General features: G+C 38.6%; 1 protein-coding gene across 1 annotated transcript; it reads right to left on the bottom strand.

The window, feature by feature from the left end:
* Positions 1 to 10: 10 nt before the first annotated feature.
* Positions 11 to 11,393, bottom strand: LOC127351342 (annexin A2). Its single transcript, XM_051378812.1, has 13 exons — positions 11,228 to 11,393; positions 9,286 to 9,347; positions 8,350 to 8,443; positions 5,885 to 5,979; positions 5,603 to 5,716; positions 4,672 to 4,762; positions 3,742 to 3,821; positions 3,011 to 3,070; positions 2,745 to 2,838; positions 1,951 to 2,046; positions 1,731 to 1,789; positions 1,103 to 1,225; positions 11 to 246 (listed from the first exon to the last, which is right to left on the bottom strand). Exons 2-13 carry the CDS (start codon positions 9,334 to 9,336, stop codon positions 187 to 189), a joined length of 1,017 nt encoding a protein of 338 aa, XP_051234772.1. The 5' UTR covers positions 9,337 to 9,347; positions 11,228 to 11,393; the 3' UTR covers positions 11 to 186.
* Positions 11,394 to 17,327: the final 5,934 nt, after the last annotated feature.

The raw sequence follows: 17,327 nt of genomic DNA, 5'->3' as shown, positions 1-17,327 counted from the left end.
CAAACACACAAACAGCTGAAAGGTTTTTATTTCACAAACTGAAGCTGCTCAGAGAGATGGGGGTGACAGGATCTGTTTCATATGGAAGTAAATAGAAAAAGACTCTAATACTGTAAGAAGATCTGCAGTCTGACATTTCAAACCCAGGGGCATCCTGGGAAACTGAGTCCAGACAGAGTTGAGGTCTCAGTCGTCTCCTCCACACAGACTGAGCAGAGCCTTCTGGTAGTCTCCTTTAGTGTGCTCCTGAATCACACAAACACATGATTACTATAATAATAATAATGATAATAATAATATTCATAATAATAATAAACACTCCTGATCTTTAAGTTGTGAGTCAGCAGTGGTGGAACAAGTATTCACATCAGTTACAGTATTTAAACTTTACTTCAGTAAAGGTACAGTTCCAGTATTACCAGCAGAATGTCTGTTGATGCTGTGCACCTGTCTGTCTGTCTGTCTGTGTCTCTCTCTTTCTCTGTCTCTCACCCCAACTGGTCGAGACAGACGACCACCCACCTAGAGCTGAAGGATCTGTCCTAGGTTTCTGCCTTTTAACAGGCAGTGTTTCCTTGCCCTTGTCTCCAAGGTCTTGCTCATGGTGGTACTGTTGGGTCTCTGTAAATAATGTTTTAAAGAGTTCGGTCTAGATCTGCTCTATTTGAAAAAGTGTCCTGAGATAACTTCTGTTATGAATTGGTGCGATACAAATAAAACTGAACTGAATCTAATATTACTGTGGTTTCTTTCTTTTTTTAAACATATTTTTACTTTCAAATAAATGTATTATTTATTACTTCATTTGAATTCTGGCTGGTCTCAGATAAACAGCCTGATTAAATAGTAAAGTGATATTTACTTTGGTCTGACTCCCTGAAACAGCTGATTATAAATAGTATGATATGTATTATTATTTTTATTTTTCACTTCAACTTGGCCTCAGTTAAAGTACCTGTAGTAGTAGTTTGAGTGTCCGCAACATTTAATTCATTATTAATAAATTTCTCCTCTTTCTGTCCTCTCTGGTATGTTCACCAGCCTTCACCTGTGTGGGACGTTACAGTGAGTTGGTCTACCGCACACACAGACTGGTACTCACAGCGATGGTCTGGTACAGTGATCTCTTGTGCTGCTTCTTGAACTCTGTTCTGATCTTCATCAGGTCGACTTCACAGCGGGAAACTATAATCCTGGTCAATACCTTCTCCTTCGCTCCTTTACTCTGCAGAGAGACAGAAAAAACCAGATGGAGGGCGTCATACAGACGTCAGAGCAGACGGAGGGCAATGTGTAGATTATTATTATTATTATTATTATTACAGATGTGCTCATTACTTTAATGTTGCAGCTGATAAAGATGGAGCTCATTTTAATGACTTTATACTGCTGGAAGTTTCAATAATGATAACACAATTTATTTGTTAATTATTTTTAGATTTTATGGATCTAAAAAAAACTAAGTAATTAGAAGTACATAAAATAAAAATAAAAAATAGAAATAAAAATAGAAACTATACAAAAACAATTCAACTCAAACTCTATCTAAAACTTCAAAGTAACTAGTAACTAAAATGATTATATACAGTATAATGGAGAATATTTACATTTTGAAATGTAGTGGAGCTAAAGTATAAAGTAAAATAAAAATACTCAAGTACAATATAAGTAGCTCAAAAGTAAATGTACTTAGTTATTTTCTATCAATGGACAAATCTATTCAAACGTACCTTCATGGCGTCACTGAGTCTGTTGGCGAAGTACAGCTGCCTGTTTTCAAAGCACTCCACTGTGAAGAGAAGACAAAACATTTAACGAACCTGAACAACTTCCTGATGTTTTTACCACCCATCCCGTAATCTTAAAATCCACTGTTTATCAAGAATTAAAAATACGGTGGAACAGTCCCTGAAATAATGGTGTCTATGATCTGATGGTGGTGTCTGTTACCCAGAGTGAGGAAGGACTTCTCCAGATCTCCCTTCACCTCCTTCCTGATGCTCTCCTTCATGTCGTACGGACTGTAGCTCTTATACCTCTGAAACACTGACAGCACAAAACACACATCATGTGTGAAACTTAAAGCACAGGCAGTACTATATGGCAGAGTAAAGTTGTCTTTTTATTACCAGTTACACAATCTCCCTAACTTGAAACAATACTGTAATTGATGCACAGATAATGCAGAATTTTAACATAGTCACTGGATGTAAAACAAAAACACTGACATTAAATGTAAAAAGAAACAATGTTGGACTTAAACAACAGCTTTGGACATATAAAGGCATTGGCAATACAATAAATGTTCCCACTGACAGTAGAAAACACTGGAGTTGAACATTAAAGAAACATTGATAATTGATCAAACAAATGCTGGCATTGGATCTGAAACCACTTTGGCATTTAACATAAAAACCACTGGCATAATGTAAGAAATAGAAGTTGGTACTAAATATAAATTAAACATTGGAACATTGAATGTACGAGTTAAACAATGAGCTTCAAAATGGAATTACCTTAAAAACTTCTCTGAATCACTTTAAAGGTCTTTTACAAACTGCCCTGAAGGAACCACGTTGCCGTTTTATGGATATTGCTGCGATAGTCTGTATGTCTCTCTTCTACGTATTCTAACATGTGAGATTTTTTTAATCCGGGACTTTGCAGAATTGTTGTGGTGATTGGGGTCATCTGTATGCGCAGACTTTAGCTCATGCTTGTGCAGTGTTGTAGGTGCAGTTCACCTTTCTGCAGGTGGGGGACGCTCCTCTGGGCCATGATGGAGATCCAGGTCGCCACATCGGTTCCCTTCCTCTTCACCCCGGCTTCATACAGACACTGAGGTTCACACACAACAAAATAATATAGATTTTTAAAATTTATTGATGGATTGCTCAATACAGTTGATGAATTACTAAATATTATACCATGAAACAAATTCATACTGAAGAGAATACCATACAATTTCTGGCTTTTTAGAAATCACTAATCTTTGGATGTTTTGACTCACTCTGGCATCTTCATCAATCTTCTCATAGTCAACCACATTAGAGGGTTCATCTCTCTTTGTCTGTAGATCAAGAAAATACAGTTTTCAGTTTCAGTCAGTTTTACACATTTAAAGAGTTAAAATGAAGCTTGAAGAAAAGCAGCAAATCCTCACATTTGAGAAGCTGGAACCATTAAATGTTTTTACATGAAGAATGAATAACGTTTATCAAAATAGTTGCTTAATTTTATGGAAATCGACTAATTGCTTAATCGACTAATTGTTTTAGCTCAACTTGTATTAAATGTTAGGTTATTTAATTTTATTTATTTGTGATGTAACCGAACTAGTAACTAAAGCCGCCAGATAAATGTAGTGAAGTGAAAAGTCCAATATAGTACCTCAAATCTGAACAGTACTTGAGTAAATGTAGTTAAATTCCACCACTGGGATCAAATAGTAGCAAAGTAGAATACCTGCAACGTTTTGGTACAGAAACATAGCCTACAATATTCTGTACCAAAACCTCCAATACTACATTTATTTACAAAGTTTTGAAACATAGCAAATAAATGTAATGTTACACATCATTCATCTTTGCTACTTTTTGATACTCGCACCATTCCAACTCACCTGCCTCGTGAAATACATGTGCAGTCTGTTTTGACCACTGGGTTCAACCAAAACATCTTAGTACTGTAAAATGTATTGTGCAGTTAGCAGCAGTTAGCAACAGTTAGCATCTAAGCTACCTGAACCAGAGCCAGCAGCAGTTTGGCGAAGTCTCCTGACGTGTCTCCTGCTACATCTTTCTCCAACTCCTTCTTAAACACTGCAGAGAGAAATGAAAGATTTAAATAAAGCCATGATGAAGGTTATGTTAGCAACGTAAACTAACTGTTTGTAGAGAATGCTAAATCACAAAAGTCAGCTCGCTAACATGCTACAAATAGTTCTTAAATAGTGCCAGTGTTATACTGTACATGTTAGCATGCTAACTTTAGCTTTTAGCCATACTAGCTGAGTCACTTTGTCAGTAGACGTGGACGACAACATTTTCTATAATGATAAATGTGAGTTTATATTGCAGTATTGATTTTGATACCAGAATCATTTAATAATAGCCTATAGGCCTAACTTAATGTTTTTTGTTAATCAAGCTAAATAAACACTTGACAAATCGAGGTACAAATATAGGCTACATATTCTATGAAATGATGAATTCAAATATAAACACGTGGTTTTTGGACATTTGACACGGGTTAAAAGAGACATTACATCTGAAATACTTCACATATCAGCTATTTACATTTAATGAATTCACATTTGCACATGTGATTTCAGTTGTGAAATATGTTATTTAACATGTGCTTTTTTGGTAATGATTTATTAAAATGTTTTAAATTTAATATTGCCAAACATAAGTCCTGCTCATTGATTTATGGCCTGTACAATATTCAATATTACAGTTCAGCTCTGAAATCTCTTAAGAGACAAATCACTTTACATATCATCATATTGCTAGAACCTACTCACTGCAGTGTCAAATTCAGTGATGCTGGAGAAGAATAAATGCTGTTATGATCTGCATGGACAGCACCAGCGAACCAATGGTAAGCTTAAAAATGTTTTTTTTTTGCAAACAGCAGCTTCAGTTTAAAATGTTATAGATCCAAACTTACTCTCTTTGTAAACCTTTTTGATCTCCGCTAATTCTTCATTGTTTCTAGAGCAGACAATCTCGATGAGGGTCTCCTCGTCTGTTCCCAGTCCCTGGAAACACAAATACCAGCAGGTAAGACTCTATATTTTACACATTCACACTAATATTATATGAAATGTAATTCTTACAGATCCATCTGATTGGTCAAAGATAGTACCAACCACCTCTCATAAAGTGGGAGTAAGTCTCCAATATGGTTCTATGTGGCATTATTAGGTTGTTAATATGATGCAGCAGCATTTTACTGTCATGGCTGCTCAAGGTGGAGCTATTTTTATTTTTTTTACGCTTTTATTGGACAGGACAGCTCAAGTGAGACAAGAAAAAGGGAAGAGAGAGATGGGACAATATGCAGTAAAGGGCCACAGGTTAACTACTATGGAGTTAGCTATAGTTTCTACGACAACAGTTTGCAAATTTTAACTACTTTATCCGAAGTTAATGAGTTTAAACTATTTTATATACAGGTAGCTACATTTAACTACTTTAGATAGGCTTAACTAGTTTCAACTGCTTGATATACAGTGGTTTTAACCACTCTGTATGCCGTTAGCTGGTTTTGACTACTTTAGATTGCTAGTTTGAACTATTTTAGCTAGTTGACTAACTTGCTTTATTTACAGTTAGCTACTTTTGAAACTTTATCTACAACTAGCACAACAGGAGTGCCCAGCACATACTTGGGGCTACTGTTTACAAAAAATGATCATCCATCAGTGTGAATCCTCACATTGTTATCATTATAGTGGTTTTTATTGTTATTCTTGGCGTTGTTTTAATATTAGTTAAGTGAATATGTGTGTCAGTTTACATTCCATTTGTAAGCTAAAACATTTTGGGAACCCTGTCATAGTTTGTCGTAGTTACAGTCCACCACTGTTGACTCTGACCTTCATGGAGGCTTTAAGCTCGGAGGCGTCGTACTGAGCGGTACTCTTCATCAGACCCAACATCAGAGCCTCCAGAGAGCCAGACAGCGCCCCCTTCAGGGCTGTAATCAGATCCTGGAAAAGGTACAGGGGTACAAAATGTCTTGAAAAAATATTGTTTCTAAACAAACTGAAGCAGAATGTACTAGCAGGGTAGTTATGTCACCTACTGATTCTGGTCTACATGTGAAATGTCACATCTTCTACCATTATCATGTTAATTAAAAGGGAAACATTTTGAACCTTCTTGGCGAGTCGTTCATATTCGAAGGCAATCTCTCTCCGCTGCTCATAGCTGCGTCTGGTCAGGATGTCGGTGATGGTCTGTTCGTCTACACCTGCAGGATTTAATGAAGAATGAATTAGTTGTTTTTGAGTTCAACTTTAAAGATGCCAGTCCAGTTGATTTTAAGATAAGTATTGTGATTAACCTCTTTAACTCTGCTAGACCATTTGTACATTGATCTGATCACTAATAAGACATTGCACTATAGAACACTGAGGCATCACTGAGGTGTGGTCAAGAGCTGAATTGTATTGTAAGGAGTGCATAATTATTGTTAGTATTATATAATTCAAATAGACTTCACAGACCCATGCCCTGTGTCTACAGCACAGCCTATAACCTGTATCTACAGCACTGACTCCCTGCCCTGTATCTACAGCACTTACAAAACTTACTTCAAAAACAGTTTCTTCCCGTCTACAGCTGGCCTCATTAACAAGGCCCAGACCCCCCACTGTCACTGACTCTCATACCCACCCTGTATATATGCATAACATTAATGCACTCCCGTCTTCTGTACAGTTGTCCTATCTTTTCTTGTCTTTCTTATCTTTATTTATCTATATTTTTTTAAAAGTACTTTATTCTTGTGTGATTTTTGTGTGACTTGTATATTTTTGTGTGATTTATATATTTATCTTTTTATTTTTTTTGTGTGATTGTATATTTTAAGCACCATTGCACCAAGACAAATTCCTCGTATGTGTAAAACCCTACCTGGCAATAAATCTCATTCTGATTCTGATTCTGATTACAGCACTGACTCCCTGCCCTGTATCTACAGCACTGACTTCTGTAACTTAGTATAATTTAGTATGATTCAAATCTTGACTGTCTCTGCAAGAAAATCTGTATCAAATCATTGGCCTTCACTAAAACTTTTTTTGTTTGTTTTTAATAATATCATTAATACCATTGTTTGAATAAAATAACCATACAGACCTTTGGCAACCAGTGGTCCGCACTGACCTCTTTCCTGTATTTGTCCTGTCCTGTAATTCAGTATTACTGTCAAATGGACTTAAATCTTTCTTAACTGTCTTTGAAAGACATGTAATTACTTGACTAATTTCTGTGTTGTTCTGATGAGCAGTTACAAACTACATATGTTTTATTTTGAGGACTTATTGGATAAACTATAGATTCAAAATAAATTATAAGAAATTTAGTTCTTATTAATAATATCATTATTGTTACAATTATATAAATTAAGTGGTATATGCCCTGCTACAGCACTGATCTATGCCTTGTATCTACAGCACTGACACAACATTCCCAAATATAGTTGCCATCCAATTCAGCATTGAAGAATCAAGGCATCAAACATGAACCTATAAGTCTGCATCTAAATAGGGTTTGCACTAAAGTGTGAAGATTTGATTAAATTTGTGCCAAAAGAAGCAAAAAAGTCTGTATCAGTTATTGGCAAAAACATAAAATACTTCATAACTGACCACATGGTGGCACTATTATTCTTCATGATTCTGGTGGTGTTTGGTGTATTGTGAAATGTTTTGGTGATGTCTGATGAAACATTTGGCGAAATAGAAAATATTGTGCAGACAGTACTAATTACAGCAAGACATTTATATCACTGCTGACTCATCGATTGACCAATCTGAACACCGTTCCAAACATGTGATATCTGGTGTGTGGATTTTTGGTAGCATTTATAATCAAACCAAAGCCCTTATTACTTACATAATATACTGTCATCTATTTATGTAGCAAATAGAAACACAAAAAACTAAACTTTATTATTTATTTTGGATCTATGTTCATACTGTCAGCAGCACTCTGTTTCTTTGTTTCAGTTTTTTTTTTAAACAATGGAAAATCTAGCGTCTGCTGAGGGATGTCCTGCTCTTACTGCAGCTCACACACAGGAAACTGAGTTGAAGCAGTTGGGAAGCTCTCCACACAAATACAGAGGAGTCAGACCTGTACACTATGTCTCACCAGTTCAATTCCCCAATTGCTGTACACTGACAACTGCAGTAGTTTTAGTGGCATCTGAAGCTGTGTTCCCCCAACTTTAGTCTGTTTCCAACCTGAGCAGAACATGCTGTTATAGCTTTAACAGCTCATAAATGGACAGAAGCCAGTCAGTAATCTGATATCTGACTATGACTGGATGTAATCAGATGTCTGGCACATCATCTTCAAAGAAAACTGAAATGAGAGAAATGCTCGAACCACCACATAAAAATAGAATAAAGGAAATAAAAATCTAAAGGGTTGGCAAGCATCCTGTAAATAAAGGTTTGTCCTGATGGTGGCCCTAGAGGAAAGGTAATGCGGTCAGTGTCATAGTGTCCACTAAATTATTTGTGATGAAATGGTAAGATCGCAGTTACATAACTCTATGCAGAATATGCAGAAGCTTCCAGACAGCATGGTTGTTGATGTTGGACTCTCTCACCTTTAGTTTTGATGGCTGTCTCGATCCTGGCAGCGTCTTTGGCCGGGTCGAAGTCTCGGGCTGCCACCACAGTGGGGAATGTGGGCTCTACTTCCTGCAGAGGACAGAGTGAGACATGTTACCTTCCTGTTTGCTGTTAATCAGAAATAACATGAGGAGACAGTACAGTGGTGCCTGTGGGGGAAAGAAACATGTTCCTAAAGCACCAAGATGAAGAAACCTGCAAATATCAAAATCCAAAGGTGTGATTTCCTGCAGTGTTATTTGCTGTGTTTTTGGATTTTCCTTCATTTATTATCCTCAGGAAGTATTAAGATAATTGTCTTACAGTAAGTAAAATATTCCATTACAACTCCTATATTTAAGTACCAAAAGTAAGTACGCAGGCCTACTGGTACTTGTTATTATTTGTTGATGCTGCTTTTGTAGGATCTATCAAATCCCTTTTATACGAATTGTGCTGTCATTGCGTCGATACAAAGATACATCAGTGTCAGAATTTACTGCGGATTGTGTGATTGGCTGAACTGGAACAGCGATGCAGCGTTTTGAGCAGATTTTTTGTGGGACACCCTGTTTGTGTTTCATCATGGACGTTCATTATGTTGAAATGAGGAGTTATCTATAAGATTCCTCGCTTTATCAGATGAACTGGGTGGAGGGAACAAACCACACCTTATTTCTGCTTTATGACAGCAGTAAAACATTGTAGAGCCTTGACGCTGTGGATCCTCTCAGAGCTTTAGGCAGTAAAGATACGAGAATCTGTACATACGTACAGTTATATAATGGTAAAAAGATTAAAATGAGTGCAGTGTCCACATATGTTAGACATTGGAATCCGGATGTTAGAGGTGGGTGGGATGGACATTATCCTGATAAATATTGTCTTTGAGTATTGTCTTGTTAACAGTGTAATGTCAGCAGGTGACTCACCCCTCCGTATGACAGCGTCAGTTGACCAAGAAACTCAGACACCAGCGCCATGTTGAGTCGACCTAAAGGGAGTCAAGATGGACTTGTGATATATTTGATTACTGACCTTTTTCCCTCTAGCATATTCTATACCTTTCTGTTGCATTAAAGATGAATTAATGGCAACAATGACAATACAACAAAGAAAGCGGGTCAGACAAAATTTCCAAGAGCAAGGTGTTCTCATCTTTCCCTGCCCCACCGTCCACAACTCTACTCATACCCAAATAAATATATTGAATTTACTGTAATCTAAGATGAGGAAGAGCAGAATATTTTCTCATTTGAAAAACCAGCAAGTGTTTGGTATTTTTGTTGTCAGGAGATTCATCCTTTATTAAAATAGTTGCCGTTGCATCTCTAATTCCATACAGAGGATCAAGAAACTTCAGGGATTTTTTTGCGACTTCAATTCAATTCAATTTTATTTGTATAGCCCCAATTCATAACAGAAGTTATCTCAGGACACTTTTCAAATAGAGCAGGTCTAGACTGAACTCCTTATAACATTATTTACAGTATGACAGACAGACTTCTTTTCATAACTTTGAGTTCCCTCTTGTAAAATGTACTTCAATTATAGGATGGAGACAGAGTTACTGAGTCACATCAATAAAATCAATCTCAGTGACTTCCACCTCCTCGTATTAGTGAGGATACAAGAGTTTAACATTAAGAGCTACAGAATCCAGCAGGCTGTAAACGTTTCAGATAGGGGTGTTTGATTTATTGCCTGGGACGTGCCAGCAGGAGAGGTGTGTCTGCAGGAGAGGGCAGGGCTTCTGATAAGGAAAATGGATCACAAAGCAAACAGATCTGAGGTATGGAGCCTGTTATGTAAGACACACAGAATCATTGAACTTCAAAGAAATTACTCAACAAAACCCAACCAAGTTTAATTTAATACATTTGAGAAGAACTGGAAAGCATTCTCGACCTTGGACCCTCTTACAAAACATTAACAGGAAGCGTGTTAGAGTCAGCATTTCATCACCTAGCAACCTAGCAAACTCATACAAACACTCCTGAAGAGTTTCAGACCAACAGGCAGACTTATTCTTGTGCTTGTTGGTGTTTACTCGGGAATGTTTGCCTTGTCATTGCTGGAGAACCACACATGGAACCAGTTATATCAGTGATGGCTCTGGTCCAACATTTATCGCAATACAAAGTACAGTAGCAATAAATATGTTATAGATCAAAATGTCTGCTGTGATAAATGTCCACTCATCTTAAGGTTTCCTCCAATCCTCATTTCTGAGTTCTGTTTCCAAAAATGCATGCTTTGAATAACAATTGTGCAAGTTAGTGTTTGTTTAATAGCAACTAACAGAATACTTGTCAATGGATCCTCTCCCTGCAGCTCCATCCAGCAGGTTTCAAAATAAAAGCCTTCTGTCAGTGGTGAGTCAGTCTTTTTTTCTGAGTCCTGCATGTCTATGAATGGATTTGATTTGTCGACTTAACACCATGTTATTGTGAATGTCTTTTCTAGCAACCACCAGCAGCTGACAGGAATCCAGATGAAGAAATAAAGAAAATGTTCCTCTGCAGAGTTTCATAAACTCTGTTTATGCTTCCAAATAACAAGTGCAGCGTTCCATCACCTCTCTGTGATCCTCAGTAAATGACATGAACATGATACTCTGGTAATTACAGGCGGGCAAAGAACAGAGTGGGTCACACCCATCTACCAACTGACTGTTATCACATCTAAAGTCTCCTGAGTGAGATTTTAGCTTTTATTCTTATTCTGAAAGACTTGTTTTCCAGATGTTTCTTGCAGTTAAAGTAGCAAAAAACACCTTAATACTTATGATGTTTACAGGCTGATTATTCACTCCTGTGTTCTTTTAGCAGAGAACTGATCAAACAGACACTTGCAGATGTGTAATTTTCTTACCTTCAGAGAAGCAGCAGCAGTGAGGCAGCGAGCAGCAGCAGCTCCGTTATGATCCACGATGGGACAGGGTGTGGTGTTTAAATACCAGCTGACACACACACACACACACTTCCCTCTCGGAGTGCCTGGATGACTCAGTGGACTGGACTTTTACACATCAGACCGAACACATGGACATAAATTCCTCACTGAGGCTCAGATTGCCTCGCCTGCTTTCTGTCTTATTCAGGGAGGATACTTGTTTCTGATTGGTTGGCAGCTGTCCATTAGAGTAGTAAATGGGGATGTCTGAAACAGTTTAAGCACTTTGCTAAGTCAGAACTGTAGGTATCCAATATCCATAGCAACTACATTGAAATGATTAGTTAGGTGGTTAGGTTGGTTAGTGGATGAGAGCGCCACAGCCGGCAGTGAATACCGGTAACGGTAGACGGCACTGCTGTCCAAAGTAAATTTAAAACCAGATGTTACGTAGCTCCTTCACACAAGGAGAAAACATGTGGGTAAACAGTTTGTGTGGAGAGCAAAAGACCCATAGGAACCTCAAAACCCATCAGCAATCATCTGACGACACTTCGCTCCTCAGTTTATCAATGTTATTTTCACCAGTCCAGTTAAGCAAATACTGAACCGCCAGTATTGTTGCTATGGTTACCTGAAGTTTAATGCACCTTGAGCTCTGATTTATATTTAGATGGTTGAGCTGTTGACTGTTTTTCTTAAATTCATAACAAAGTTAAAACATACAGTCTCAAGTTCTCATTAACTGCTACTTAGTTCCAAAGTGAATTAATAAATCAGTTGCATGATTAAAACTTGATTAAGGTCTCAGTAAAGACTTTAGTAATGTTAAATCGGTTGCTAGGAAACATCCGTAAGATTAATTAACTATATACTGTAAACAGGATGTCACTGAAGCATCCCAAGTTAGCATCATTTCCAATAATTATAATTTATAGAGGCTCAAAGATAAATGTATAAATAGTTTTATATCTGTCTGCTTACACAGAGAATTCTGTGTTTCATAGTTGGTTATATTCACACAGTTTAAAGAGGGAAATATCTGATTATGCTAAGCTAAGTTATGTTTACTCATTTTGGAATTTAAACAGGCAGCTTTCCTGTGATGTTGGTGACCCCGACATCCAAGCTACTGCCACCCCTTCAGTGAGGTCACTTCCTGCAGTGATTCACCTGCACACTCACCTGAGGCTGTGGTTGTAAGGGTGGGTCGGTGTTGTTCACTCAAAACTGTGACTTAATGACCTTGATCAGATCCATAAAACCCCTCCTCTGCCCCCCTCCACCCAACCACACCCACTTAATCACTCACTGTGTAGGTAAATATTAGCAGAAATGGTTGACCAGTAATTAAATTACACCTCCTCCAGTCCTCCCAGTGATCCCACTGTATTGTTTGTAAACCACTTTAACATCGGATTTTAACTTTAAAAACCTTCAAGTAGCTTTAAAGACAGAGTAATGACTGTATATATGGAAACTGTTGATGGATTTCAGTGTAAATCTTTGGATCAAAACAGGAAGTCAGGGCTGTGACAATAACATCCAACTGTTGGAAAGTCTTTAATACAGCTTTGGCAGAGTTTCAGAGACACACAGGGGACTGGGGAGTGTTAGAGCTACCTGTGGAGAATCACAAAGACGTATGTTGTAAATGCCAAGTTTGTACTTACGTTCAATTGTATGTGGAAGGACAGGAGGAATTCTCCATAATCATTTCATAAGGTCCAGTGTGTAGGATTTAGTGGAATGTAGTGGTGATGTTTCAGATTGCAACCAACTGAACACAGCTTTTTCTGTTTCTTTCACATACAAAATAAATGTTTCTGTTGTGCTGCAATAACCTGTACTCAAATCACATCATTTTTATTCTATTTTATTTACTACTACACTTTTAATGTGCAGGCTGCACATTTAACAGTGTAGTAGTGGATTAAATAAAATATGTTACACCATCATCCACCTAAACTTGAAACCAATCCTATTTTTAATGTAACAGGTACCAGACTAGTTATACATTTGACCACTGTGTCAACCATAGTATCATACCAACAGTGAGAGGTACACAGGTGGCGCACTGCAGATGTGTAGGTTTATTCTCTGTTACATTAAACAAGGAAACTTCAAACACACACAGAAAGAAATTTGCAATATCCTTTGTTACAACTTAAAACATTTCTTTTATTAAGTCAGTTTTAGTCCCATCAGCTTCCACAAAATGGAACTAACCTCCTCATTAAGCTGGTTGTGCTGGATAGGCTCTGGTTGTGCGTCTGTTGTCACCACTAGTGTTTAATATCTGACCTGCTCCCTTACTGACAAACATGTCAGTTATTTTACAGCACTTCGCTGATCTGTGGCCAGTGCTTTTAGCTTTTTAAGCCTCTCCCTCTCTGCTCCACCTTTCCTTTTGGGCTGTCGATCTCGCTCCATTTTTCAAGCATGTAGAACTACAGGTGAGAGAGGGGGGGGGCGCAACTTGGTGTGTGTGTGTGTGTGTGTGTGTGTGTGTGTGTGTGTGTGTGTGTGTGTGTGTGTGTGTGTGTGTGTGTGCCTGCAGTGCTGTGACAGAGAGCCTCAGAAAAAGAGAGGAGGGTGTGTTTGTGCCCAACGTTGCTGCTCAGTCTGTGTGAGCTTCAGTGAGGCAGATACCCTAATGAGCCGCACGGCGGATTGTTTATTTCAAAATCCAGCGTGACCCAAACCGAACCTTTGGTCCCAACCGTCAGCAATCACAGAGCGGGCCAGTTCGGCGGCCAGGCCACCGGGAAATGTCCCGGTGCTCCCGATGGCCAGTCCACTGGAGACAACCCTGAACCCCAGTACCCCACACTCCCACAGTACCACAGAATATCCCAGGAGTCACAGCCGTGAGCCGTATCCAAGACTACACAGCACATGTAGACTGTATTGGCAAACTCCTCTGACCCCCTCTAGTACTAGATCCACTACAGCAACATTATTCTGTGTGAGGACCATAGTTGTGGAGGTTTGAGCAGTTTTTAAAAATATAAATATAGGTGAATATGAGGTGAATGCAGAAACATGCAGTTACTCAGTGTTCAATATGAACCTCTGACTGTTTGGCTCTGATCAACTGGACTCTGCATTCTTTCCTCTGTTATGTAACACAAAACTCTTCCACTTAAAGAGGAAACTCCTGAGGACAGAACCAGTGTAAGCGGAAAGCTCTATTGTTTTCACCAGCAGCAAGACCTGACAATGGGCTCTCCTCACTTTTGTGGATGATATCTTGAAAACCTGATGGATATTCATCGTCCTCAAAGACAGATTCCTATGTTATGCCAGCTCAGCACCTTTCAAGAATTCCTTGAACTTTATTTCTTCTGCTGCTAAAAGGATTTCAGAGATAATCTTTGGTATTCGGCCAATAACAGTGTGTGAAACCAGCGTTTATACAAATAAAGTATACATACACAAACTGCCTGATACATGAAGTCTCCAGGTAATTATTGAGAGGAAACTGTTTAAGATTGTTTTTGTCATCATTAAATAGTTCTTGTTTGATTTCTCTGAGCATGTTTCTATTTCTCCAGATCCTTCACACACTCAGCAGGTGTTCTGTATCGCAGATATTGATTCGTTTCTCTCTGATAAAGCGTTCCTGCTGAGAGGTTGTGTAATCCAGAGGAATGTGAGCTGAACTCACAGGGAGGAACTGAACTCTGGCTGTGTTTGAGTACAACATACACTCAGGCTCTGTTGCCATGGTAACACAATCAAAAGCTGTATATCATCAGAGATATGTGAACTAAGCCCTGATTAAATATATATTATTATTATTATTGATTTATTTATGTACCAGGGACAATATACATTAATCAACATTGTGGTTTACACTTCAATGTAAATGTGCAGGAGCTAGCTAATAAGCTAACTTTCATCCATAGTCCCTGCAGTGGGTGACTCTAACTGAGAACACTGCCTGATCTTGCTACATCTGTATTGTTCAGCACAGTCCCCTGTGGTAGCTGCCCTTGTTGCTCTACCGCTGCCGTCCTTCTGCTTTATGAACTGGCTCAGTGGGGGAGGGACAAGCCCATGAAAGACTTTAGAGACGAGGTAAGCATCTGCAAGTGTATATATAAATAATAAAAAAATATAAATAAAAAGGCTTTTGGAAGAGTTTTGGTTTGATGTAGTTCCTTTTGAAACAGGAAGTGGAGGCGGGATGTAACACAGGGAAGCAGTTGGGATTGGATGGGCGATGGGTGAAGGAGAAAAAGGGACAATCAGGAGGAAACCTGTGGATTGTGGTCATCCTGGGTATCCAGCTGAGTGGGGCCACTTCATCTGTGCAGGGAATCAGCTTCAGGGTAGAAACGCACACACTGTCCAAATGCACTGTTCAGCTGTGAGTAATGAGCACCTTTGCAAGCTATGTGCATCTTCAGTTTGCTGGAAACTTTTTTCTTTAATTCACAATATCACAAAGGTTTCCAGTTGTGTGAGGTGTGTAAGTTGTTGTGTGGATAAGACCAATAAACAGACTTTGTGAATAAATCAGTTTCTGTGAGTTGAAGGTCCAGTTTGTGACGTTAAGGAGGATCTACTGGCAGAAATGGAATATAGGTATGTTTTCATATAGAAGGAACAAACCAAACACTGGGTCTAGATAGGACCTTTACTGTTTCTAACTAGAAGTGAGAAGTTACACTGATAGATGCCACTAAACCCTCCACACTTCCAGTGAAGACCTGAAAACTCTGTGAGGAGACTGTGATCTTCCTCACACTAACACATAAAACTATGAAATGTCTGATTTCCTTCTTGTCTTCCGTCGTCTGACCTTTGTCTGGAGCTCTTTTATGACCTTTTCCTCTTCTTCTGCAACTGTTTAATGGCACAGACTGGAGAATTAGCTCCACCAGCTGTTTATCTCCATCAGTCACTCCATCAATCACTCAACTCATATTCAACAGGAGTGGATGGAAATGGTTTCATTTGGAAGAAAACTTTTCGTCTTCACTCCTCCATCAATAATAACTGATCCTTGTGTTTCCGAGGCTCCAAACAGAGCGGAGCTATCGTTCAGTATTAAAGGTTGTGTTCAGGTCTGATGTGAATTACTGTTGCCATGGTTACCATGGAAACACAGTCAAAGTCATAATCTGTGAGTCATATCTGTGTGAGTGTGTGTGTGTGTGTGTGTGTGTGTGTGTGTGTGTGTGTGTGTGTGTGTGTGTGTGTGTGTGTGTGTGTGTGTGTGTGTGTGTGTGTGTGTGAGAGTGTGTGTGTGTGTGTGTGTGTGTGTGTGTGTGTGTGTGTGTGTGCGTGTGTGCGTGTGTGTGTCCTCAGTGAGTATAAACTGCTCAGTCTCTGTAGCGTTTTTATCAGAAAGACTTTATTTGGAAACAGATGAGGAGGTAAAATGACACCAGCTGCTGCTGATGTGAGTTTAATCTTTGAATCACTGAAACACATCATTCTTCTTTTGTCCCCTCCTGTCTTTCTTTTTCTTTCTTTCTTAGACTTTTTAATCCCTTCATTCGTGTTTCCTCCTTTTGGATTTTCTCTCTTTCTGTTGTTGGCTTTTTCTTTCTTTTCTTTATTCTTTCATTTTCTTGTCGTTCCCTTCTTCCTTTCCTTTATTTTCACTTCACAAAAGCAAAAAAGTTACCAAAACTGTACATTTGAGTTGTTTGTAGTTTTTTAACCCTCCAGTTAAATTACACTACTCTCTTCTTTATGAGCATTTAAACTGTAGATACAGGACTGTATTACTGCTTACACTGAACTACAGAACGGACGTATTTCTTCTACCAAAGACAACAAACTGCCAAAGAACCATTAGAGGACTGATTTGAACCACATGACTTCCACTGCACACACAGACACACACAGACACACAGACACACACAGACACACACAGACACACAGACACACACAGACACACAGACACACACACTGATGTTGCAGTTAACAGATTCTCCACAGGAGGGCAGTGTGGGCTCATTTGAGTGTCCATGATGTGAGTTGTCTGACCTCCATTATTATAAACCCGACTAAACCAAACCAGAATTATACATTTTATCAGGTCAAAGCAGAATTTAAATCT

Source organism: Dicentrarchus labrax, unplaced genomic scaffold, assembly GCF_905237075.1.
Source record: "Dicentrarchus labrax unplaced genomic scaffold, dlabrax2021, whole genome shotgun sequence".
NCBI classification, from domain to species: domain Eukaryota; kingdom Metazoa; phylum Chordata; class Actinopteri; family Moronidae; genus Dicentrarchus; species Dicentrarchus labrax.
Note: the sequence above shows the minus strand (reverse complement) of the source record. Positions and strands in the feature narration are given on the sequence as shown.

What these genes read in the sequence shown, in the direction of transcription:
- LOC127351342 (XM_051378812.1), bottom strand. Translation starts at nt 9,336, where the DNA reads ATGGCGCTGGTGTCTGAGTTTCTTGGTCAACTGACGCTGTCATACGGA. An exon ending in GACAGCCATCAAAACTAAAG is followed by an intron (nt 5,980 to 8,349) that starts GTGAGAGAGTCC and finishes TAAATCCTGCAG; the next exon opens with GTGTAGACGAACAGACCATC. An exon ending in AGCTTAAAGCCTCCATGAAG is followed by an intron (nt 4,763 to 5,602) that starts GTCAGAGTCAAC and finishes TTGTGTTTCCAG; the next exon opens with GGACTGGGAACAGACGAGGA.